The 24256-nt window shown below is 46.3% G+C and overlaps 2 protein-coding genes across 6 annotated transcripts in view; both read right to left on the reverse strand.

Annotated features, from left to right (window-relative positions):
- Nucleotides 1-286: 286 nt before the first annotated feature.
- Nucleotides 287-5899, reverse strand: LOC136006206 (uncharacterized). Its single transcript, XM_065664258.1, has 6 exons — nt 5566-5899; nt 5212-5326; nt 4715-4776; nt 928-1114; nt 708-841; nt 287-591 (listed from the first exon to the last, which is right to left on the reverse strand). The coding sequence occupies exons 1-4, from the start codon at nt 5897-5899 to the stop codon at nt 990-992; spliced, it is 636 nt and encodes a 211-aa protein (XP_065520330.1). The 3' UTR covers nt 287-591; nt 708-841; nt 928-989.
- A 6276-nt stretch (nt 5900-12175) lies between these two features.
- The window catches only part of SEC24D (SEC24 homolog D, COPII coat complex component), a 65616-nt gene continuing 53535 nt past the window's right edge, over nt 12176-24256 (reverse strand). For all 5 annotated transcript variants that reach the window (XM_065685655.1, XM_065685674.1, XM_065685642.1 and 2 more), the window contains 11 exons: nt 23946-24039; nt 21244-21360; nt 20620-20790; nt 19749-19845; nt 18653-18798; nt 17132-17270; nt 16542-16660; nt 15545-15724; nt 14826-15017; nt 14304-14393; nt 12176-13904 (listed from right to left, as the gene is read on the reverse strand). In XM_065685655.1, coding sequence (XP_065541727.1) covers nt 13764-13904; nt 14304-14393; nt 14826-15017; nt 15545-15724; nt 16542-16660; nt 17132-17270; nt 18653-18798; nt 19749-19845; nt 20620-20790; nt 21244-21360; nt 23946-24039 — 1486 coding nt within the window. In that variant the 3' untranslated portion in view covers nt 12176-13763. The remainder of the gene's footprint in view (nt 13905-14303; nt 14394-14825; nt 15018-15544; nt 15725-16541; nt 16661-17131; nt 17271-18652; nt 18799-19748; nt 19846-20619; nt 20791-21243; nt 21361-23945; nt 24040-24256) is intronic.

A 24256-nucleotide genomic window follows, 5' to 3' on the forward strand; every position in this document is an offset into this window, starting at 1 on the left:
AAGTCCTTGTGGTGATTAAGTGCTGCATTTTTGGGACTTTGAAACAGAGGCTGTTAGCTGTTTTCAACCTCCAGAACAGAAGCTCAGGGGGAATTTTGGGTAGGTGGGAAAAAGCGGGGGTGGAGGGAGGGTATAGGGATGTGTGTATTTGGGAAGGGGGTAGGCAAGTGCATGGACCCTCACCGGTCACGCTGGCTCCCAAAGTTGCGGACTCTGGCATGCACCAGACCGAATTCAATGTCCGAGATAGACAGTCTCTGACGTAAAAGCACCTTTTCCCCCTCTCTTCATATGCCCAACTCTTTATTCAAGGCATGTACAACCACTGGAACAGTTACTCAATAATAGACAACATACAAGTATGACAATTTACAGTCATATACAAGTTATGACAGTGATTGATTTACAACGTGGCCAAAAGCCCAGATTGCTGCAATCAGACAGAGCTTTAACTGGCTTGTAACAAAAAGGTGCATATATGAAGTCAAAGCTGGCTACAAGAAGCAGCTTCACTTCCCCAGAGGGAGTGTCCATCAGCAGGAGCATTGTGTAGCCAGAACTGGAGTTTCAAAAAGCTGTACCTGAAATTACCTGAAAGTGAAACAAGCAGCAGGAATTGCTATTACCTGGGGCTTCAAATCCCCTGAGCAGTAACATGCGGGACAGCCTGTCAGCTGGAGCTGTAAGAACGCAGGAACATCTCTTACCTGGAGTGCCCAATCATTGGACCTGCTCCACAGCTGGAGCTGTGACATCCGTCAGCCAGGGCTGCACACCTAGCACAGGTTGCCCAGGACAGCATCTGCTCTCTGTAGCCTCCACGAAGGAGAGCCAAGCTGACCTGTAACAGGAAGGAGTGACTATTAGCAGGAACATCCCATGGCTGGAGTTCAAATTACCTGGAGCTGAGGTGTCCATCTGCCAGACCTGTACTCTGAGGCAGTTGCAGGCAGAGCTGTTCTCAACAAGGTGCTCTCTTCCCTCAGGGATTAAATCCATGCCAAGTGCCTCTCTCTGCACAGAGGGGTCTCTCTTTTAGTTTCATTCCCGAGGACGGATCTCTTGCAGCAAGCAGGCGGGTATGGGTATGGCAGTGTGGCCATCTCCTCTGTACCTGTGAAAGGTGAGCAAAACTGCTCAGTCAGAGCTCCTGGGGTGCACAGCATGGCCCCACATAACCCGTGGGAAGTAGCTGCCCCTGTCCAGGGCAAGGGCAACCCTTCCCTCCCTCCTGCCCCTCGCTTTTGGTGGAGGTGGCCTAGCACTGACATGGGGAGACAGAAGCAGCAACAGAAGAGCTCAAGGCTCACCTGGAAAAAACACATTCCTCCCCCACAGAGCAGGTGAGAATGCACAGCTTGCCAAAACCCTTCTGCTCAGGGAGGAGCATTTCAGGCACCAAACACCATTGAGCAATCCTGGGGCTGAGGTCTGGCTGACACAGCACTCCCCTGCCACCCTGCCCTGGAGTGGGATTGGGGCAGCTGCAGGTTGTGCTTCACATCCTGCTAATATCAGGTAACAGGCAGCGCACTCAACACAACCAGAAACAACAACGCCTCATCCCATGCAACTGCCAGGCACAGCAGAGATGTGGGATGCAGTCACAGGCCTGACCCTGCTGCTGCTGCCTGGGACCAGCATCAGCCCCAGACTGCCCTACAACAGGAATGGTACCAATGCCAGTAGCCACAAGCATGGCACGTTTTCCTCCTTGAGCACTGCCAGGCACAGCTTCTTTGGCTTACCTGACACCTGCCTGACCCTGCCAGATGCCCCCAGAGCACAGCATGGCCACCCACCTACTTCAGAACACCCCCCAGACACTTCCTGCCATATCGGTGTTCCCTGGTGCTGCCCATGTGTCATGGTTTAACCCAGGACAGTATCCACCCCTTATCCCATACCATTCACGTCATGCTCAGATTCCACAGTTTCAATATACCATCACTCTTATCACAGTGCACTCTTATCTTAGTACATGGACCAGTCCCTATAAAGCTGCTGAGTCCATCTGGTCCATGATGTCAGGCTCCATCTCTTATAACAGTCTCTCAGAGCAGGAGAGGCTGTGTGCAGTGCTCACACTCGTGAATAACCTGGTCAATAGTGTCCATTGCTAAGTCCACCCCTCGATCATAAGTCCATCTCTATGTTGCATCTCTGCCCTGATGGCCTGAAGTGTCATGGGCCCACCAGACTCAAAATAATTCACTGTCCCCTTCAGCAGTTTCTGCAGCTTCTTCTTGTGGACTCCATACAGCTGCCTTCCATCTCCGACGCTTCCAAAAGCACTGGAGGGGCCCAGTGGATTAGATACTTGCTCATACTGTCCCCCACACCCTGCCACTCATGACTGTCCAGCCTTGGGGAAAATCTCCTGCTCCTCCTGTATTGTTGGCTAACTCTAGACAAGACCCAAACCCGATTGCTTAACTTTTGAGATCAGACAAAATGGTAGTGGGTAGAACACACTTTGTGTGTGCCAGCATGCTGATCCCCATCACAATCAGCAGGCAGGTCCGAAGGGTACCCAAAGGCCATTCAAACCCTTCAGAACTCTCAAATGATGCTGCTGTACTTGTCCCTGGGGCTGGTGCAGCTGCTGTGCTTGCCGGCTCTCCCACCACCAGCTTCTCTTTTCCTGAGTGCAGCTCTTTCTCCTCTGCCCTGCTGGAAATGCTGCATGCACTGCGGCGTCCTCCTGGGGCTTGGTGGGCGGCTTCCGGGGGATGTTCTCAGCTGCCGCGGGGCTGGGCTTGGCGCGGCTCCTCTGCCGCCCCCTCCTGCTGCCCAGCAGCTGCCTCCTTCCCGGCCTTCGGCCCCGCTCCCGCCACCGCTGGCTCCCAGGGCCGCTCCCCCTCGGCTCCCCGCAGCCTCACGAAGACGGAGGTGAGGACAAAGGCCAGGACGGTGAAGAGCAGTGGGATGGCCCAGTACAAGTCTACGGCCATCCTGCCCTGCTGCCGGAGCCCACCCATATTACAAGTCATTGCCATAAAGTGCAGTGAAACAAGAATCTTAGCCCAAGCCCCACACTTGATAAACACTAACACAGCAAATACCGGCTCTAAATAATGTACAGCATTCTGAAACTGTGAGATCAAGAGAAACAACTTTGAGAGCCAATAAAGCAGCATTGTGACGACAATTAATCCGGTCAGATCTGTCATTATCCCAACCCTTCGGGCCCCACGTTGGGTGCCAAAAAAAGAACTGTCGTGGTTTAAACCCAACCACAAAACTCGTTCACTCAGTACCCCCCCATCTTGCCCTCCCCCTACTCCTGGAGGGACAGAGAGGAGAATCAAAAAGAATGCAAGTCCCACAGGCTGAGGTAAGAACAGTTTAGTAACTAAGGTATCACACAAATCACTACTGCTACCACCAATAATAATAATGATAAAGGAAATAACAAGAGGAAAGAATACAACACCTCAACACCAGCCAACCAATAACTCACCCCACTCCCCCCAGCCGAGCACCGACCGATACCTCGTCCAACCCTGCAGTGAACTAGCCCTTCCAGGTAACTCTGTTACATCCTGGGCATGACGTGCTGTGGTATGGAATACCTCTTTGGTCAGTTTGGGTCAGGTGTCCTGTCTCTGCTTCCTCCCAGCTTTCCCTCCTCCCTAGCAGAGCATGAGGCTCAGAAAGTCCTTGGCCAGACCAAACATTTGAGCAGCAACTAAAAACATCGGCGTTATCAGCACTGTTCCCAGGTCAAAAATCAAAAACACAGCATTGCACCAGCCACCAAGGAGGAAAAAAAATGACTGCTACTGCTGAACCCAGGGCACCATGTCAGGGCCGTGGCTCCTCACCCTAGCCCAGGCTGAGCCCTTCTGCTGCTCTGCTCCTCCCCTGTGCCATTGCCTGCACTAAAAAGCCCATCATGAGGAAGTGGCTGCAGTGTCACAGCCAAGAGGACGAAGCTCTTCGAGCAGAAGCTCCCAGCCTACACCGCAGCCAAGAGGCAGACAGCCTCTTGGTTTGCCCTGTTGCCAGGACAACCTGGTGTGAATGACCCTCCTCGAATTGCTGCAGGGACTGGAAGGGCAAGGAGCCCAGCCAGTATATCACTGTTGCAGATTATCTGAAGTTTTACTTAATCTTTCTGTTCTGTGTTTGTGGAATAGTTATCTATAGGAATATCTTGGTCAAGAGTCTTCTTGATCTGTGGGTGTGTTTTTATTATAATGAAGGCAGTTTACTGCAGGTCACCTTAAAAGTAAGTTTTGCCAAGTTGGCCGGCTAGATTTCTACCTTGCCAGGTTACCAAATAACTCATCCTATATACAATAGACCCTAGATGCTTTGGTTATGCTCTAGAGAGTAAGGACTAAGGTTAGCAGGTCACAGAGAACAGGGACTTCAAGCAACACAGCATTCCATGCTAGCATAAAAGCAAACTTCTTAGGCCAAGTGAAGACCCATGCAAGCATAATAGCAGAAAAGAGTATCACTGCAGATAAATTGTGTGCAAATCGCTAACCAATCATTGTAACTGGGAGTGCACTACCTTGTAAATTTTGCATATAAATGCAAGAATAAAATTGGCATTGGGTGTGTTTGATTTGTGGAAATTCCACCTAGCATCCAGCGCTGCAATAAGGAAGTGCCTGCTTCTTAATGTTACATTGGTGTTAAGGATTTTTATTCTCCCGACTTTCAGCAACATCCCCACTTTGTCTCTCCAGCCATCCCCTACCTTGGCTGCGCAGAGGCTGTTGTAGACAGCTGGGACTTCTGCGCTCCTCCCTCGTTAACTCCCTGTAGGCAGAAAAACCCGTTCGTGAATGGAAACCCCACTTTCAAGGGATTAAAGTGCTGGAACTGAGCCCTGTCGGCCACTACACATGCCACGTGCAGTAACCTGCCTCCCCTCATTATTTCGCCCATGTGGGATGACAGTTCTACCCTTCGGTGCACCTGAAGCTTCCCAGGTGAATCAGGAGCCACAGGATCTCCTCGAGAGGCTCCTCCTGGGACCAGGGCCAGAGCAGAGGCTTTGTCACCTTCTCGCTCCGTTCCGGGCTGGCGGTCCCTGCAGGTTCCCCTGTCCCGACCTGCCGCTCAGTTTCTCTCCTGGTCCTCCAGCAGCGACACCGCCTCCACCGGTGCGCTCTGAGGCAGGAACTGGGCGGGACCCGCTGACAAGGCTCAGCTCGCCCCGATGTTCCCCGGAAGCACCAACAATCGGGACACCTTTCCCGAGGTTTTCCCACTGTTGCCGGTGCAGCTGGAAGGCTGCGATGGGGAGAGCTCCGGACGCAGCACAGCTCCGGATGACAACCCTTCCACGGATTCTTGCAAGCCGGGTCTGAACAAACACGATCACGTTTAGAAAACACATACACATAGGTACGGCTCACGGGTTCCCTGCCGGGCCGGCTCTCTGCGGAGAGGTCGGTCCAGGCAGGCCTCCGAGGCGGCAGGTCGCTCCTTCGGCCAGGGCCCGGCAGAGGTGGTTCCCCCACCCCAGCCAGGCAGGGCCGACAACACGCCCGGTCAGCGCTGCCCCTACGGGCACCCCCCAAGAAACCGCTGCCGGGCACTCACCTCGCACGTCCCTGTTCTGGCAGCCCGGAGGCCCCGGGCAGGGCAGGGCAGGGCCTCGCCTCTCGGTGCTCCCGCTCCGAGCGCGCCTCAGCCGCGCGCTACCCGCACTGCTGACACGGTGGCACGCCCTGGCCGCCGCCGCGCAGCATTTCAATGCCTTGCCGCCGTAGCGCTTCCTGACTGTCGACCTCGGGATTGGCCCTCCACCCACTGTCGCAATGGCGACCCCTAGTAGACACACAGCGGCATAGCGCAACTCTTGAGCCACAGCGCCCCTGGCGGTCAACACACAGATATTGGGCACCTCGGCGCCCCCTAGCGACCAATACGCCATCAGCGACTCGGCAACTCAGCACCCCCCTGGGGAGCGCCAGGGGCCTCTAGCATGTCAGCAGTTATGACAGCACACGGTAGACCGTAAGCAGCTGCAGTGGTGGTGGTGGGGGGAATGGAGTGGGAAACCTGAGAGGCTCAGCCCTAACACGCACATCCTCCGGGTGGCCAGACCAGGGATGTGCGCAATGAGTGCCCAACCACGGCCGAAGGGCATGGGGGGGCCAGCGTGTGCTTCTGTCGATCCCGAGATCGACAGCCAGGCAGTACTGAGGTGCCAAGTCTCTGAAGTGGGGGCTGTTAGGGGTGCGCTTAAGTGCCAGTGTCCAATGTGGCAGCCGCTAGGGAAACCGCAGAGCAGAGCTGCTGATGTAGGGCATGTAGACGCCAAGGGGTGCTGCGGAGTTAAAATTCTGGAGGCCGCCAGGGGACGCTGAGGCCCTCTGGTCCTGGTGGGCTGTCCTATCGGCTGCCAGGGACAGTAGTGCGGGGTGGTAATGCGCCTGGCTGCCGCGCTCCAGCTGCTAGAGGGCGCTGTGGTGTTGGGTTACGGAAGTTCTCCGTGGTGGTCGCCAGAGGACGCTGAAGTAGCGATTCGCTGTGCCACCCTGGTCTGGCATATGGTGGGGCGGAGGCGCTATGGGTTTTCAGTTTGCTCTCCCCTACCCCGCCTCGGCTCCACTCTGTGCTGTCCACACCACTAACATGGTAGCGCCCCCTGGAAGCCTCCAAGTAGCATTTCAATGTCTTTTAACAGAAAGCCCCCTTACGGTTGATCTCCGACTGGAAGCACAGGGCACTGCCCCTCCTGCAATGGCGCCCCCCAGTGGAGAAACCGCGACATAAAGCATTGCTCGCGCCACGACGCCCCTTGTCGGCCCCGATGCAAAACATCAGTACCTCGGCAACTGAGCTCCACCTGGCGGCCACCGCAGCACAACAGCGACTCGGCACCTCAGCGCCCCCTTACGGCCGACACTCAGCACATTAGAGACTCGACAGCTCAGTACCTCCCGAGTACTGATCTCGGGAACGACGGAAGCACACACACTGGCTCCTTCCACCCCCTGTCTGTTGCAGGGCACTCACCACGCATGTCCCTTGTCTGGCCACGCGGAGGATCTGGCCACGCGCAGAATGGGCATAGGGAGGGCTGAGGCTCTCTGCGTTCACACTCCGCCTCCCCACCGCCGTCTGCAGCTTATGGCTCCACCGCGCTCTGCCCACACGACTAAAACGGTAGTGCCCCTTGGCGGTCAACGCACAGAACATCATACCTCGCGCGACAACACTCCCCGGAGGCAGCCATGCAGCATAGCGCCCCCTGGAAGCCGCCACGCAGCACAGCAGGGACTATGCACTTCACCGCCCCCTGCCGGCAGCCACGCAGCACACAAGGGTCTCAACATCTCACCGCCCCCTGGCGGCCGACACGCAGCACTTCAGCACCTTGGCACCACGTCGACCCCTGGCGGCCGCCATGCGGCACATCAGTGGCTCAGCACCTCACCAGCCGCTAGTGGCCTGTCTCAGGACTGGCAGAAACGCGTGTCAGCCCCTCCACCCCACCTGTCGCTGGGCACTCAACGCGCACGTCCCTTGTCTAGCAGCTCTGAGGATGCATCTGGCTGAGCCGAGGCTCCATCCCCGGATGGTTGTCACTCAATTCCGCTGTTGCTTTTGGCTCTGCTGCTTGTATGCTCTGTGTGCTGTCTTCATCTCTTGGATTGCAGCAACCCCTGGCAACCGCTACACAGTGGAGCCTTGCCATTGCAGTGGCCCCTGACAGTTGATCTGAGGATTGAGAGAAGTGGGCTCTGCGTGCCCCCCCCGCGGTTGCGCCCCTGGTGAAGGCACCGCTGCATAGCACGCCCCTTGCACCACGGCACCCCCTGGCGGCCTCCAAGCAGCACTTCAGTACGGCAGCGCCCTCCGGCCGCTGATCTCAGGATCAACCTGAAGAGAGAAAGCGAGCAGTATTTCACCTGAGCCCACAGCTGCTGTGCAGAACCGCTAGCCCTCTGCTTGGGGGCATGCAGGAACACACTCACAGCTTCCAGGCACAACAGCACCCTCTCAGCTAGAGGCGCCAATTTCTGCATCACATTTTATTGCAGAGGAACATTAACCTGAGCCTTGACATGATTTACATTAGTGTTTTTACTTATTTCTTTGTTCACATGAGCAAGTCACTGGATACAGAGTGCTGCTGCAGCCTCAGCTGGTGGAGGCTGCTGCACCCTTCCTCCAAACTTCTTACCACTCTGCTGTCTTTATTTCCACAGCACAGACTGGTCCATTGTTTACCCCATGGGCTGTGTGCTGGAGCCTGGAAATCCTCACATCAGATCTGGGAAGAGGCAGGTTTCCCTGCCCATGGCGCAGCACCACCTGCATGCAGGTACACATCAGGGAAAACCCAACCAAGGACTCCGTGCTTCCCAGGGAAACCACAACAGCTCTGGATGCATGTTCCACAAGGGAAAAAATGCCTGCTTCCAGCCCTGTGGTGCTCCGGGAGAGGCTATGGCTGTGCACGTGCTTTGTGCGTGGGCTTCCCAGACACTCCATAGTTTCTTCCTTTGGCTGAGGGGGGGGAGCTGAGCCACAGCAGGGATGGAGTCCCCATCACCTAAACAATCCCCTTTTTCGTATCCCAAAGGGACACCCAAACACTCTTCTCCTTCCTCATCACACTCCCAGCAGAGCAGCTGCTGGCAGGTCACAGCAGCCAAGAGCAGGCACAACAGCGCCTGTGATGCTGAACATGGTGCCAAATGCTCTGCCCTGAGTGGCATGCACTTGGGGACTTGCCTGATGTTGCAAGTCCCAGCAGGGCTGCTAAGGTTGCCGTGGGAGCACAAAAACCACCAGCACCTGACACCTTGTTCTACTGACTCTGGGTTTAACTCCTGTACCTTCTCTCTAAGGAAACTCATATTTCATGGATATGGGAAGCTCTGCAATTCAAACTGTTGAAATAAGGCAGTCTAGAAGAGCCTCATGTCAGCATCCGAAAAAGTTATGTCAATTTTAATTCACACACATGCACAATGCACACACAATGTTCTTCACACTGTCAGAGGAAACAGCACATGCTGTAGAGACAGTGTCAGAAGTTGGTCATTACTTCTAGTAATGACGTGGTGGCAGGGCCAGCTGTGGAGGCAGAACTGACAAGTTAGTTAACGAGTTTTATGTGATCCACACACCCAACCAGTCAAGGGCTTCTGCTCCTGATGTATATGACCCAAAGGCTTTCTCAGCTCTGTCCTAAACTGGATGCCACAAGCCAACCTTGTCCTCATTGGGCCTTCCCCTCTGAGGCTTGCATGCTTAAGGATCCTAAACAACTAAGAAACTCAGAAAACTGTCACTCACAAAGCCCAAACACCAGCTCAGGTGCTGATAAAATACACTCCCGAGCAATATTTAAGACTTCATGGCACAAGTTATAACTAGGTCCTAGATGACCTTGGTTGGTTCCAGGCACCATGACCCACACAAGCCCCACGGAAGTCTGAGCCTATGGCCTCTGCAATTTACCTTCTGAAGCAATAAGACGATCTGGATGCTGCAGGCCCTCTTCAGCACCAGCAGATTTCGTAGCTGATGAGGCTGCTCCTCAGAGGAGTTCTGGGGACTCAGGCTTAGGAGTCTTCTACAGGATGTCATTTTTTCATTCCAGTGTTTCAACTCCAACAACTGTGCAACTTTTCAGGTACTTCCCCACTGCCATTTAGTAGAAAGTGTTACTTGGCAGAGGCCTTCAGGACACAGCAGACAGCAGCTGCCAGAACATGACCTAGACTGGGACGGCTCTGCATAGATCCCGTGACTTAGACACAATTTATCTACAAGCTGTGTAAGAATAACCCTCTTCTGGGTAAACGCTGGCACTGGCAATATACCGAGACACGAGAAGGGACAAAACAGGGATTATCTTGCAGCACAACAATCAGCTCCACAGTACCAAAAGTGACATTCAAGAGCAAGCAATTCTAGATCTGATTTTAGGACAACTTGGCTCACATTCCTCCCAGCAGCATCACAGTGTCCATTCAAGATATATCCCTGAAGGCGGACACCAAAGCCCCCATGGCCTGGCAGGACATGGAGGAATCCCACCCAGGGCAGGTCTGAGAGAAGCTTGCATCCTGCCTGGAGTGCATACACCCCACAGTGAGCAGATGCACCGGACCAAGGGGATCAACCTGCGCTGGGGGCAATGCGTTGCTGGCCACCTGTGGCATGAACATACTGCATCCCTTTCGCTCATCTCACCTTTCAGCGCAGGAGCTAGAGCGAGCCAAACCAACAGCCCTCACCAGCACAAGGGCAGTGGGCACAGCTTCTCAGAGGCATGGACACGATCCTTCAGGCAGCCCACGCACTGGAAATGAGTTCATACAGCCACAGCAAACCAGAGCTTATTGGCTCGATCCAGTCTAACACTTCAGCTGAAGAACGTGACACTTCTCTACTGCGGTTTCTACCACAGGCAGCAATGGCCAAATGAGAAGCCAGCAACCATGTTCTTTAAAGAGCACTTTCTGTATGGCAAGGGATGCACAGTGCTCTACCGCCACCTGCATCCAACAGAATTAGAGACTTGGATAAAAGCTGCAGACATCAGTAGTTTATTGGTATGTTTAGGCAAAAGGCACTCAAACTGTAAACTTAAAATAAAAATACTTCCTACCTACAACAAATTCAACTAGCATATATTGCTTAACGTGTGTTGTGGTTTAAGCCCAGTTGGTAACTCAGAACCATGCAGCTGCTCACTCACTCCTCCCCCTTTCCCTCCCTGCTCCAGGCAGGATGGGGAGGAGAACTGAAAGTATCCCACGGGTTTAGTTAATAACAGTCCAATAAATATGGTACCATATACAATCTCTAATACTATCACCAATAATAATAATGATGATAAAGGAAATAACAAGAGGAGAGAATATAAAACTAAAAGGGGAAGGAAAAAATCCCAGTAAACACAAGTGATACACAATACAATTGCTCACCACCAGTCAACTGATGCCCAGCCCAACCTGAGCAGCAATCTGGGCCTTCCAGGTAACTCCCCCCAGTTTATATACTGGGCATGATGTGCTGCGGTATGGAATACCCGCTTGGCTAGTTTGGGTCAGGTGTCCTGTCTCTGCTTCCTCCTGGCTTCCCGTGCCCCTCCTCACTGGCAGAGCACGAGAGACTGACATGTCCTTGATCAGGGTAAGCACTACTTGGCAACAACTAAAACACTGGTGACTTATCAACATTATTCTCCGGCTAAAGCAAAAAACAAAGCACTGTACCAGCTAGTAAAAAGGAGAAAAATAACTGTTATAGCTGAACCCAGGACAACATGTTACAGCAATGAAGATGATGTCTTGTATGCCTACTTAGTTACTTGTATGTGCAACTACTTACTTGTATGCCTACAAGATTACAACCAAGATGGTTGTAATAGAACCATAATGACAAAATACTCCTACTATCCAAGAATCTGCAACTAATAGTAATGGTCATTGAATCCCTTCTTTTGCTCTAAGAAGAACATTAACTACCAAGAGAGCCAAGAACATGCAAGAGTCCACAGTACAGCAGGTAAGCTATCACTGTGTAAACTTCCTTGCACAAGGTTCCAATGGTTGTCCGTTACACAAGAAGCAAACCAGAAAGCCAAATTGCTCAGCAGCTTTTTTTTAATACTTCGGTTTTTTGTCAGAGATTATTCCCAGTGCCATCTGCCATACCAATCTATTAGGTGGCAGCCGAACACCACAGCACTACAAAAGCAAAACCAAAGAAAGGATACACAAAACACACTGGTGGCAAACTGCTGACAAGAGCAATCTGTCCCAAATTTCAAACCTAAGGGGTGGTCAGTTCAAGCACCACAGATTTCCAGGTAACAGCTGAAAACACGAGACCTTCCACAAAAAAAATGAAATACAGAAATGGAAACTGGTAGAAATGTGCCCTGGGAAAAAAGTGTACAAAAATAGTGCAAGACTTAACAATTGAACACAGAAGACCTCAAATCTGGGAGAAAACAGACAGATGTCACTTCACTTTGCCTAACATCTCAGAAAAATATGTGTAAAATCTTCCTACTTACTGGAGAACAGCAAATGGCTGCACAATCCAGAGACAGATTGCTGTGATGCCCTATCTGCTTTTGCTTGACATTGCAGTTATTTAATCTGAGGTGTATTGTGCTCAGCAGCACCTTTTGGCAGAAGCTGATAGCGTAAAAAAACTAACTTAGAATCTGAAATAATAAACGACCACACGATGACAATATTTAATAATTGCTTACTTCTTTACACAGAGAGTTGCTGGTGTCATTATACAAAGTACACTGATTTGGAATGGCAACAGATATGTTTTACAGGGTAACATCTTCAGCTAAAATATACTTGCCTTGGCAGCTGAGTTGAGTCCAAGGATCCCTTTGTAATATAGCCACTTACTTTCAGAATGTGCAGTCGATGCACAAGAATACATCTGTTTTGATAAGGTGTCAAATCAAAAAATGTGCATCTTGGCTGCTCATTGGATATTAAAATGATTAAACTAAGTAGCAACGCCAACATGATGAAAGGCACTTTTTCTTTTTTTTTTTTTTTTTAAGCCTAAATCTAAGCCTTACTTTTGAGGATTTTTTGTCTTCTTTGAAACAGTGATTTTTGTAGCTGTAGCTTCTCAAGTTTGGCAGAGTTGAAACATCTCATGCAGAGGCATTGGTCATAAAGATATAGATAGACTGATGAAGGATATTCAGATATGAGTTTACCTCAGATATGAGGTAAATAGCTCTTCCCAAGACTTCGGCTTTCTAAATTCTACCTTAAATACTGATGTTAGCAGAGGCTTATTTTTCAAAGTAGGGACTTTAGAACACATCAGTCTTGTGCGTGGAGGTTGCTGTAACAGAACTGGTATTAAACCAGAGGCTTTCTTTTTATAGCACTACAAGTAACTTTTAGTTAATGTGTCAACTCTCTTAGTTGACCTGCCACTGAAATTTTGAGGGACAGATGCTTATCTAAGCTCTAGTAGGAATATTCAAGTTAGCAACATACAAATAAAACCTAACATGTTCAATTCTGAAAATGTAATTGAATAGTATGCTAAATTAATCGTTGCCCTTAAGACTACAGAATTGTACCATGTTAGTGTAGCATTATCTGCTAAATTTAGCAAAAGGATTGTTTGATCATTGTTCTTCCTGTGGGCCATTGCTGTTAAACTTACTCAAGTCCAGTTATAAACAGAAGCATTTTTGGGTCCTGGACAAGTCCAACTGTGGAAGGTTACCCAGAGATCTCTTTCTGGAGATAGTAATACTTGTTCCTTCCAGAAAAAAGGGCATTATTTTTTAGGGTTTAACTTTACACTAAAGATGCTGAAGTACTTAAATTGAACTACATGATTACTGCAAATCTGTCAGCTGAATGCCCTCACTTGGAAGAAGTATATATTTTTTCCACTTCTGTATAGATTTCTAGCATCTTCCCTGGCTCTAGTACAACTTCAGACTAGCAAAAGGAATAATTACATTTTAATAACTGCATACCATATGCTCTTAAGCATTGACAGTTTGATATGTGGCAACTCACTTACAGAAAGAGACAGAACTCCCAGAAGACTAATACCTGAGTGCAGAACTTCCTATTCTAAGTAAGCTAAATACTCAGTGAGAGGCTGTGTGAAATGAGACTGTGCAAAAGAGGCACAGGTAAGACTCCCTAAAGCACAGCAGGATGCCTGGGGACAGTGGAGCTGTGGGCCAGCTTTCAGGCAGCAGGGCCTGTCCCTCTTGCAAAATCCAAAAGAAACCTACACGTTATACTTAAGTTTCCTTAATTGAGCAGCTGGCAGATCTCCTTGTGAACACAGCATAAGAAATCCACGTAGGATGCTCCTCCATAAATACTCTTGTCTTCTACTAGGAACTGTCGGAAAAGCATCTCTGGTTGCTCCCGCTGTTTCACTATCATAAACTGAAAAGAGGAGAGAAACGTATTTTTAGGATATAATCATACTAAATGGAGTGTGGTTTCCCTGCATCTATTACTGCATGTTCTTGGGGGTGGGGGGGACGGACAGATGGGATGGACAGAAACTAATAAATCTCCAAGTTTCAGTAGCTGTATTTATGAACAGGAGAGACAGACTAGTGTGACTTAAGGTGTGCAAATAAAATGGCAACCTTTAGACTTAACCTACCTCTGAAAATCTCCTTTGATTAATGAGAATTGAGCATATTTGAGATACTCGTGTTTACAATGCATGCTGGAACTCAGTGACATAAAGGAAAATTCCTGATACATAAAACCTTTTACACATACCAGTAGGTTTTGTTTCGAACAGGGATGAGGAATGAGTCAGAGAGAAGTTACCTTCATAGCATAGGGCTTTTGGCTCTGGATATGCTTCAGTACTGACTTAAATTTCTTAGAATATGGATTGTCCAGGTCAGGCAGTGATGTCTGTTAGAATGAAAGCATGGCAGGTTGTTAAATTCCAGTCACATCTCTTACAAATTCAGATGAGATTAGCTGCTGGTAGTTATGATGCATTTCATTCTAACCAGGAAAAAAAAAATCTCTCATCTGTTCAAAGATTCTACTGTCTAGGCAAATTTTTTAGTTTCATCTAATCACTGTGTGAAAATTCACTATCAGAGAGAGTTGTAACTATTGCAAAGCATTTCGTTCCAATTTTAGCAATACTCATTCAACTGGACTTTGATATCTGCAACAGTGTAAGCTTAAGAAGGTTTAAAAATGTTGTGAAACCTCCTCTCCGGTAAGCGTTCAGACTGTCAAAGCTTATTTATTAATGTTTGATGGATGTTAGATGATGATGTATGTTCAGGTGTGCATAAATTGTGAAAAAGGGACTAGCCTCCCCTTACTCACAGCCTCAGTGCTGATGTGTGCAAAGGACGGCACATTGAAAAGCCCCTGGATGAGCTCTGGGGGTACGTTGACTCCCAGCCACAGGAACATAATAAGACCGTTGGCCAGAAGGAAGGCCCCTCCTTCTGAGAGACGCTCCTCAGAGCACCGAACGGCAGCTGGGATGGCATCACTCTTCAGATCCAGGCTGTGCTGTGGGGCAGAAATGTGCCAGAGTTGTAGACTTGGTGACTTCAAGGTGAATAAAGCTCTAATCAGATCCTGAAAAGTAACTATCGAAAGGTTTAGCATATCTTAGCGGTTCCTTTCCAGATTAGAGGAATTAGAAATCAAACCTCTTTTTCAGTTAACACACTGTGTGCAAAGGAAGGCCCGCCATAAGTGGGGAAACACTTGCAGAGCAGTACTGATCTCTAGCAGAACTGACATCTCTCATTAGCATGAGCAAAAACCTTGCTAAATGTACACTTGGAGTCTTTGACGATGTTGAAGTCAGCAATTGATGATGTTCATTCCCTATTTTCCATTAAACTAGAGGATCTACCCTCCCTCCTCAATTAGTTCAATTAGCAACTACCTTGCCACAGAAATGTAATCCAGCATGGTAGTGTAGCGCTTGCCCAGCAGGCAGAACATTTCCTGCAGCTGCACAACTACAAGATGGCAGCACGCTGAAAACAGTTACTGAAAAGGGAGAGATGCGCAACCAGCGTACTCACAACTGGAAGAAGTTGGGGGTAGAAAAACAACTGTGTGTCGGCTACCCCCATAGAGGTGACCAGCTGGCGATGGTAAGCTCGCTCATCAGTTGGAATTTCTGGCCTACCAACTAGCACGCAGCTCTTGGACAGGCAGTTCATGTACATAGGCAGCACTTTCATTGCATCTGGAAGAATGAGCTGAGAAGCAAAGAAAGCTTGTTAGATGGTACAGACCACGTGCATGGGAAGGAGGGCTGGACTTTCAGACATTTCAATAAAACATTGATTCTTGTCTTTGAATAAAGGAAAAAAAACCAACCAAACAAAACGGGGTTTTGTGTGCTGTGTCAAAACAGAGTGACATCTCATATAATAAATACATAAATTCCAGTGCTTATGGGATTTGGATTTAGTTCAGCCATCTTTTGGATATTTTTTTGAAGTGGAAAAAGACTTTTGTCAGAAACAGTTGCTGAGAGGATTTGCCAACATGTTGCTGTTGGTTCAGTTTGACCAAATGTTCTGAACGTATAAAAGAATGTCTTGAGAGAATTTTCAAGTAGTGAGCAATGTAACTAATCGGGTTCCTAGAGATTCTTACTACCCTTGGGTAAGAAAGGATTTAACAGCCTTATCTTAATCACCAAGGATTTTTCGCCTACAGGCATCAGGTATTTATCACTCCAGCAATCCATCATCTATGTGCAATTCAGATTGTTTACTAAGATACAATGTTATTTTTATTTTTTTGACAGTGATAACATTATTTGTCAGAAATTAGAATATCAAAATCTGTAACAACATTAGAAAAATGACATCTCTGTGATTCAGCACATAATTCCAGCAGGAAAAAAAATGAAAGGCTGTCTAATTGCTCCCACGGAATAGCACCTGTCATTAATTATATTTGAAAGAAAAGGAAAATTCTCCTTTCTGGCATTGTGATGGTGCAGGGATAGTTGCTCATCTGCTGCAGCACACGGCATGGGAAGGATGGAGTGCAGGTGGGTTTTACCTGGCTTACTGCTGAGGGGCTGGCACAATTCTTCCTGTAACACGCCAGCATGTGAGCTGTATGGTTCATCAGCATCTCTCTGACCATCTTTAGTGGTTGGCTTAGAATGGCCTTAAAAGCTACAAACACAGAAGAATAAAGGAGTGTGCTAAAGACAGATGTGTACTCTTGGAATTACCTAGATTCTGCTAGCTGCTGGTTCTACTAATTTAGGGTCTATGGCTGTTTTGTAGTCTCTTTTACACACAACACCTGGGAGGATGTTAATTCATCTTTATGGAAAAAAAAAAAAGGAAAAATCCCAACCAAAAAGCCCAGACCTCCAACACTATGTCAGGATGTCCATTTCCACTGCACAGTTTTGTGCATCACATGTTTGTAGCTCCCTTCACAAGCTTTCCTTTATAGCAGTATGTCTAAAATACAAAATCTGTCTTTTGAATTTTATAACACTTCAAGAGTTGCTCAGGCTTGGAGGAGCAAGTTACAAAACATGATTTACCCCTAGATGATCACTCCATCTCCCCTTCCTTCCCATTCCTTCACCCCAAAGTAAAAAAGGAAAGAAAGTCTTTCTGTTACAATTTTACCTGACTTAGCAAAGAAGTTGATAAGCACATCTGTCTCACAGCTCTTGAAGACATCCGCTAACTGGGAGCTACAATTCAAACCTATATTGTGTATGCGAAGTCTTCTTTGCCCACTTATGGATGTGTAAAGGACAGCAAACTGCAAAAGAAGTACAAAATACCATTTATTTTTGTTTTAAAACAAAAAGCTTCACCTGCTTTGTGCATAGAAGGCATATAATTACTTGTGAAGACAGCCTAGCTTCGCAGTACTACCGCAGTGCTGCTGAGAGCTGTAGGACCAACATCCCTGCGGTCTTTATGGAAGTATAATAGACAGGACTATGACAATAATACAATTGATTCAAAAGCTTATTACTCTCATTTGCTACATGCTGATGGTATAATCTGGAAACAGGAGTCCACTCATCATAAGTTTGTAAACCATACTTTAGGTAATATTTGAACAGTTTAAAGACTCCATACAAACAATGAGATGCTTGCTGAGAAGTGCTCTGCCCATCACATTAGCTCTTGGCAAAAACAGGGCAGGAAAACTTTCTCATCTAGAAAAGCCGAGTGGTTCTTTTTACATTAATAACTTGTTCATGAACTGAAGTGAGGTGCTGCTAACCCCTGTAGCCTGCAGCTACCATTAAATATTGAGGGTGTAATTTAAGAATTTCCTTATGTCTCCAGTTCTACTTCAATATAATGTTGGTATTTGAACATAACATGTTGCATTCCACAAGTACCTCTCACATGAAAGAACTGTAAATACAAACCTACACCCGTCGCTGCTGCACCGTAGTGCTAGGAAGCGACCTCAGACATACCAAAGTGGGTGTTTCCCAGCGCTGTATTCATACACAGGGGTTGACTGCTGACCTATGAAATGTATTTATAGGGGCAAGCTAAAGCCAAGCACAACAGAAACAAAAAGTTCAGATAATTACGTAGTTTAAGTTTAAAACATTGCGAGTTGTAATATTTTGTCATCAAATGAGAAAAAGGTCAAGACTAAACAAATCTAGAATAGTAAACAACAGCCTCCCAAACGGTGGGATGCTCCCATTCCTAACAAAATGTGTATTCCAGCACGTCTCGGGACTTCTGGCACCCCAGTGCCAAGAGCCTGAAAGGAACAGGGCAGCTAGCTGACAGTGTGCAAACCAGAGCTTTGATTGCACAGGTACCATTTCTGTGTAAGAAGTAATGAATCTTACACACTAAATTAACTTATTTAATAAAATGGGGGAAAAATAGCTGTTGGGGTCTCAGGGAGCGTTGTGAAAGCATTGTGGCATCATCCCTGAACAGACAGGCAGGTGAGCACACTGATTGTCACGAGGAGCATCATTTGCACTGCAACCTTTGGATACTTAATTAAAACAATTATTTTTTTTTTAGTAGTAATATTCTGTCACCAGAGTGTGTGAAAGATGGGCCATGTTCCCATCAGTCCTACACCATAACTTCTTCTTGTTCTGCTTGCAGTTCTTGCTCACAATTCCACAATATTAGAGGTAATTAAGTTTTTACCTGAATTAAGGCGCCACTGTCTTCATTCAGTTTGTCATCATGTTTGAACTCTACTGTCACTGCCTTGTCACAGTCAACTGCTGCCATCTCTACATCTGTGGTGTTGTTCATGTAAATGGCACCAAAAAAGTCTGTAGCCCTGAAGCCTACAAGATTAAAAAAACCCAAATCATAGAATCATAGAATAGTTAGGGTTGGAAAGGACCTCAAGATTATCTAGTTCCAACCTCCCTGCCATGGGCAGGGACACCTCACACTAAACCATCCCACCCAAGGCTTCATCCAACCTGTCCTTGAACACTGCCAGGGATGGAGCCCTCACAGCCTCCCTGGGCAAATGATTCCAGTGCCTCACCACCCTAACAGGAAAGCACTTCCTCCTTATATCCAATCTAAACTTCCCCTGTTAAAGTTTTAACCCATTACCCCTTGTCCTGTCACTACAGTCCCTGACGAAGAGTCCCTCCCCAGCATCCCTATAGGCCCCCTTCAGGTACTGGAATGTAGCCTTCCATTTAAAAACAGCAAATAAAATTGGCATTACTTTGTGACTTTTCTTTTATGGGCAATCAATTTTGTTTCCTCAAACAGGAATCCTTTTTTTCTCTAGGATATGCAGCTTTGGGGCCCCACCAACTGTCCTTGCTGATGGCAGTTTCTGACAGTTGGGTGAGTGGGAGAAGCTGATAGGCCATGAAGTTGTGCTGTGACTGTGAGATCACCCAGAACCTTTTGAGCCATTGACCTGGCCATGTTGTGTGGGTCTGTTTCTCAGACACTTGCATCTGAGGTACAAAGGAATGCTTGAAAAGTAGACACAGTAATGTCATTTGAAGTAGGAAAACAAAGGAACATACAAGTGTTTTTTATACAACTTCCTTGCAATCCAAGATGCATGCATAATGATCAGAAGCCTTACGATTAAAAAATAATTATTATGGAGGCATTTACAGGAAAGGCACTTTCTCAGTTTATCCAATTACTTTCCAAGCAGTATGAAATGAAATTCAAGTGATATGTACAGTACTATATTATTTAAAATGATATATTCTCACATGCATTCACATTTATTTTCATTCCCAGGAGGCCCCATTACCTGTACTTGTCCGAACCCTCATTATTGCATCAAATCCAGTCTTTTTTTCTATGTCCTTCCGGAGGTCACTTAAGAACCGTGGGCTGTCGGCATCGAGCTAGAACCACAAAGCAAGAGCAAAAACCGCAGCTCACCACCGGGTGGCAGCAGCACGGCAGAAAACCAACCCTCTCCCCTTCCCGTGACCCTCCATCCGCGGCATCAAACCGGCTCCACTCATATGTAACATCTCTCTTTTTTCTTTAAAAAGTATATTTTAAAATGTTAGTTGTTGTTTTGTTAACAGAAGCATATGTACACAGGTATCCACCAATACATCACTAGGTCTGGACATCAAGGATTTCTATTCAAATGACATCCAGTCCCATCCGCTCTTGGACTTCACCTTACAGCCTAGCTAGGATTTTATGGCACAGCCATAACAACTGCAGAGTAGCCTTGTTGACTGTGCAAAAAATGCTTCTGCCGTTCAGCTCCTGCCACAGAGAAAGTCCCCTACTACCCAGAGAGATTCTCGTGAGACTGTACCCAAGGGTGTAAAACAACCTTGTGTTGCGCTTTTGGGGGGGGTCTTTATTGTAAGCATTTGTATCTCTATATACAGGAATAACTGACTTCCCTGCTCAGATGCCGGCATAGTAAGCAAGTGGATTTAATTTTAAGATACCAACCAGCTTATTATTGTTTCAAAAGATATATTTGAGCCTGATCTGCCGTTTCTAAGTTAGAATTCTCCCCCCTGATGTTTGTAAGTAAAATGTAGAGTGATGACAAAACTACGTAAAGTATCAAAGCACATACTGGAATGCAATCAAAAACAACGAATCCCCAGGCGTTACTACACAAGAGGCAGGAAACCTGCCACACTTACCTGGAAATTGTTGTACTTGTACAGTGTTCCTCCAGTGTACAGTGTGACAAGACCCATGGAGGCTATGTCCACATACTGATTTGGGAAAAGGAACAAATTCACGCAGCAGCCATTGGCCACACAATCCCTGGCTAAGGGCTCATAAGAATTTACTTGGGGCTGGAAGAGCGTCTGCACAGAATTAAAGAATACAAGTGTCATAACATCAGTTACTGTTGGTAGCCAGCCACAATCCAAATGTCCACTTGAAGAAAAAAAACATTAACTGGAACCTGTGAGGTGTGGATTTAATGAAAAACATGTTACCTCTGCCCATATACTGTATGTAGGGAACCAATTTCAGTAAGTTCTTAGAGAACTAAGTCACTGAACAGGCAGGCAACAAAAGCTCTTCATGGGTGAAATTATTGATTTGCTGCCTGGGTTTTCCGTTATTGATGGGAATGGCTGCTTTACCGTACTTTGACTTTCAATATTCCCACATAATCAGGGCACACTAAGAATGGGAACATTTTCTAATTCAACAACACATCTTTGTAAAGAAAACAAATGAAAAAAGATAGAGGCTCTATTAGAGAAATTCAGCACAGTAGCAGTCCCTCGTTAACTCAGAGCAGAAAATACCTTTTCTTTGTCTGTATTGAGTAGCTTTTTGTCATCTCTGTTCCTCAGCTTCCCTGGTGCTTCCGCAGTTGGCAATGAAGAATGGAAAATAAACAATTTTCCAGCACATTCTGCAGCCTGTTCCAAAGACACCATATTGGCATATTTATAAGTGCTAAGATGAACAAGCCTAATTTTCACACATTGTGGCATCTCAGAGAACAGTGTAAACTTTCTGCAAGTTCCTCAGAGTTAAATAATTCATTTACAGACTCAAAACTTCACAGACATAAGTCCCAAAACAAACTGTGAATTTTACATCAGTGAATTCCTTAGCCTAGCACATGGATATAGAATGGTTAGGGCTGGAAAGGACCTTAAGATGCTCTAGGTCCAATGTTGGCTGATGCATTATTACAGTAGTTTCTACAGAGAAGTTTTAAAATCTTGATGGGCAAAACTAGGAGTACCTCTCTTGGAGACATCCCAATTGGATACAAGCATTATGCAGCAACCACCAAGCATCAAGTGTACAAATATCACATTGGAAAAATTAAAATGAAAAATAATTTAACAGAAAAATTATTTCTTTCCCTTCAGGCACACTAGTGATCGCTACACTTATATATGAGTGACAATTACACTCCTGTACTAGATTCTACATTGAAATCTACACTAAAAGGCAGGAGTATCAAAACTTACAATGAACATCTCCTCTTATCAGTAAGAAACAAAGTAACTGCCATTTTTTATTCCAATTTTCTATTCTTACTTAGAACGCTAATGAGGACATAGTATTTATTAAGATGACAGACTCCTGACAGAAACCCCTGAATTCTGAAGAGTGTAACAACAGCGGCAGTGTCACAGGCCTCTTTGTACTATAAACAAGCTTTTCCACCAAAACTTAGAAAATCCAGTTTATTGCTTACTATTGAGACAGCTAGTGGGAATGAACAAAACAAACTAGACTATTTCAGTTGCAGTCCTCAGGTCCAGCTGCCCAAGCACTTCAGGGCTGAACCAAAGTGAAAGCAAAGTGAAATAAAAAACAATGAGCAGTTCTGAGGTCTTCAAGTACAGAAGCGGCTAAGTGTGATGACCGGAAGGAAGAAGAGTGATGGATTTGTCCTTTTCCTGCTCCAGAATTAGCCACACATCCAGGTTAAAACTGTCACTACCCAAGACCACAGACACAGATCAGCTTTGGTACTTGTCGTGGTTTAAACCCAGTCAGCCATAAATGAGCCATGCAGTCTCTCTCTCACTCTCTCCCTTCTTTCCCTCTTGAGATGTTCTCTAGATATTCCACATTTCAAAATAAGCCATGGCATACTTCTGGGAAAACAAGAAATCTCTTTGCTAAGGCAGAAATGCAACTGAAGACAGCGTCTACATTTTATAGAGTAGAAATTTCACCCCTAGTATTTCAAGCATAAGTATCTTTAGTCCCAAATGCTAATTTGTTCAATGCCTTTTAAGAAACATTCTGCTGAAGACTGAAAGAGTTACCAAATATCTGTTTGTCATGATACGCAGCAGGAATTACTGACACATTTGACACACTTTCTAAAATGTATGTGTATTATTTCTAAAAGTGTATTAAATTAATCCCAAATAGGACCACAATCCATTTTAAATCTTTTTAGACAAGTATTGTCTTCCTGAGCACAGGTATATGCATATGAATAATTCACAATGGAAATCTTTAAAAATTATCACTTTAAAAAACTGAGCTAAATAAAAAGACTACTTAAGAGCTGCTTTCTTTCATAGCCAGCACCAAAGTCAAGTATTACGGAAGAGGATTCTGACAGAAACAGTAACCAAACATGGTTTTGCACACACACCTTCTGGTGTAAGAAAACTGGTATTAATCAAATATTTAAGAAACAGACTTGAGCAATGTTCTGTATTTTCACTTCAATGAATTTATCTACTCAAAGCTCATGCTTTACTTATGCCCAGCTTACAGATATGTCAACTATTTTAAAACACCACTGGCTGGTTTTTACCCCTACAAATCTTGTGATGAACCATGGTGGCATCCTTTTAATTGGCAGCGCTTCCTGGAAATGTCAGCATTTCAGAGGGTGTCCTGGACACACAGAAAGTGACTGGGGATGCATGTTGACCTGGGGATTCATTTTCAGCAGTATACAGGCTGTGAAAAATGTCAGTTAAGCAGAAACCCTCCACTCCCCTACCTGATTCAGTCATAAATCGTCATAATTATCTTATTTTGTGCAAGAAATCCACAGAAGCAGAAGAAAGGGCAAATTGTATCTTACACTGACTCCTTTCCCACTCTCCACACAGGCAAGGATGGGTTATCTGCGCAAACATTCAGAGTATCTATTAGTTCCTGCTGCAGTAACTATATCCTTCTTTATTTCTCTCAAATCTGAAAGAGAAATAGGCTCCTGCTCCTCATCTTCTCCTAAACATCCATTCTATGTAGCAGAGACTCTAGGGACTGGCTTCCCCCAAAAAGCATAATCTGGAAACACATGTATGCCAGTCAGTGTACTCATTTTGACTAAAGCAGTTCAGACATACTGTTAGAGTACTGGAATAGTGCTGGAAATAATCTGTAACTTTTTTTTTTTTTTTTCTCATTTCCCATTGTGATTTGTAGGAGACTTGGGACTGGCTTTTAGCAAATGGAACTTCTGCATCTTATCAAGTCTTATTCTCACTTCTGTAGAGAGGAACGTTCTAACCTTTAGTGCCTCCATGCCAGCCTGGATAACAGGAACAAAGATGGTCTCACTCTCATTAGTGTCTGCAAACATCTCTGGAATCTGGTCCAACAAGCTATGAAAGAAGAAAGGATTAGTGTCTCAGCTGGTTAGCTATTTGGAATACTCCCCAAACTACCTTGTAACATACCAATTTAGACAGGAAAATTTTGATTGCTCAATTTCTTAGGATTCCAGACAGAATAAAACAAAATAGGAATTTTTAAATTCTAGGAGATGCATTATTTCAAAGCTGGTAACAAAAAAGAACATGCAATTAAAAAAAAAAATAG

The sequence above is a fragment of the Lathamus discolor genome, chromosome 1, assembly GCF_037157495.1.
Source record: "Lathamus discolor isolate bLatDis1 chromosome 1, bLatDis1.hap1, whole genome shotgun sequence".
Classification (NCBI taxonomy): domain Eukaryota; kingdom Metazoa; phylum Chordata; class Aves; order Psittaciformes; family Psittacidae; genus Lathamus; species Lathamus discolor.

What these genes read in the sequence shown, in the direction of transcription:
- LOC136006206 (XM_065664258.1), bottom strand. Translation starts at nt 5,899, where the DNA reads ATGGCGTATTGGTCGCTAGGGGGCGCCGAGGTGCCCAATATCTGTGTG. An exon ending in CCAGAACAGGGACGTGCGAG is followed by an intron (nt 5,327 to 5,565) that starts GTGAGTGCCCGG and finishes GTGTTTGTTCAG; the next exon opens with ACCCGGCTTGCAAGAATCCG. An exon ending in ACAGCCTCTGCGCAGCCAAG is followed by an intron (nt 1,115 to 4,714) that starts GTAGGGGATGGC and finishes CACCTTTCACAG; the next exon opens with GTACAGAGGAGATGGCCACA.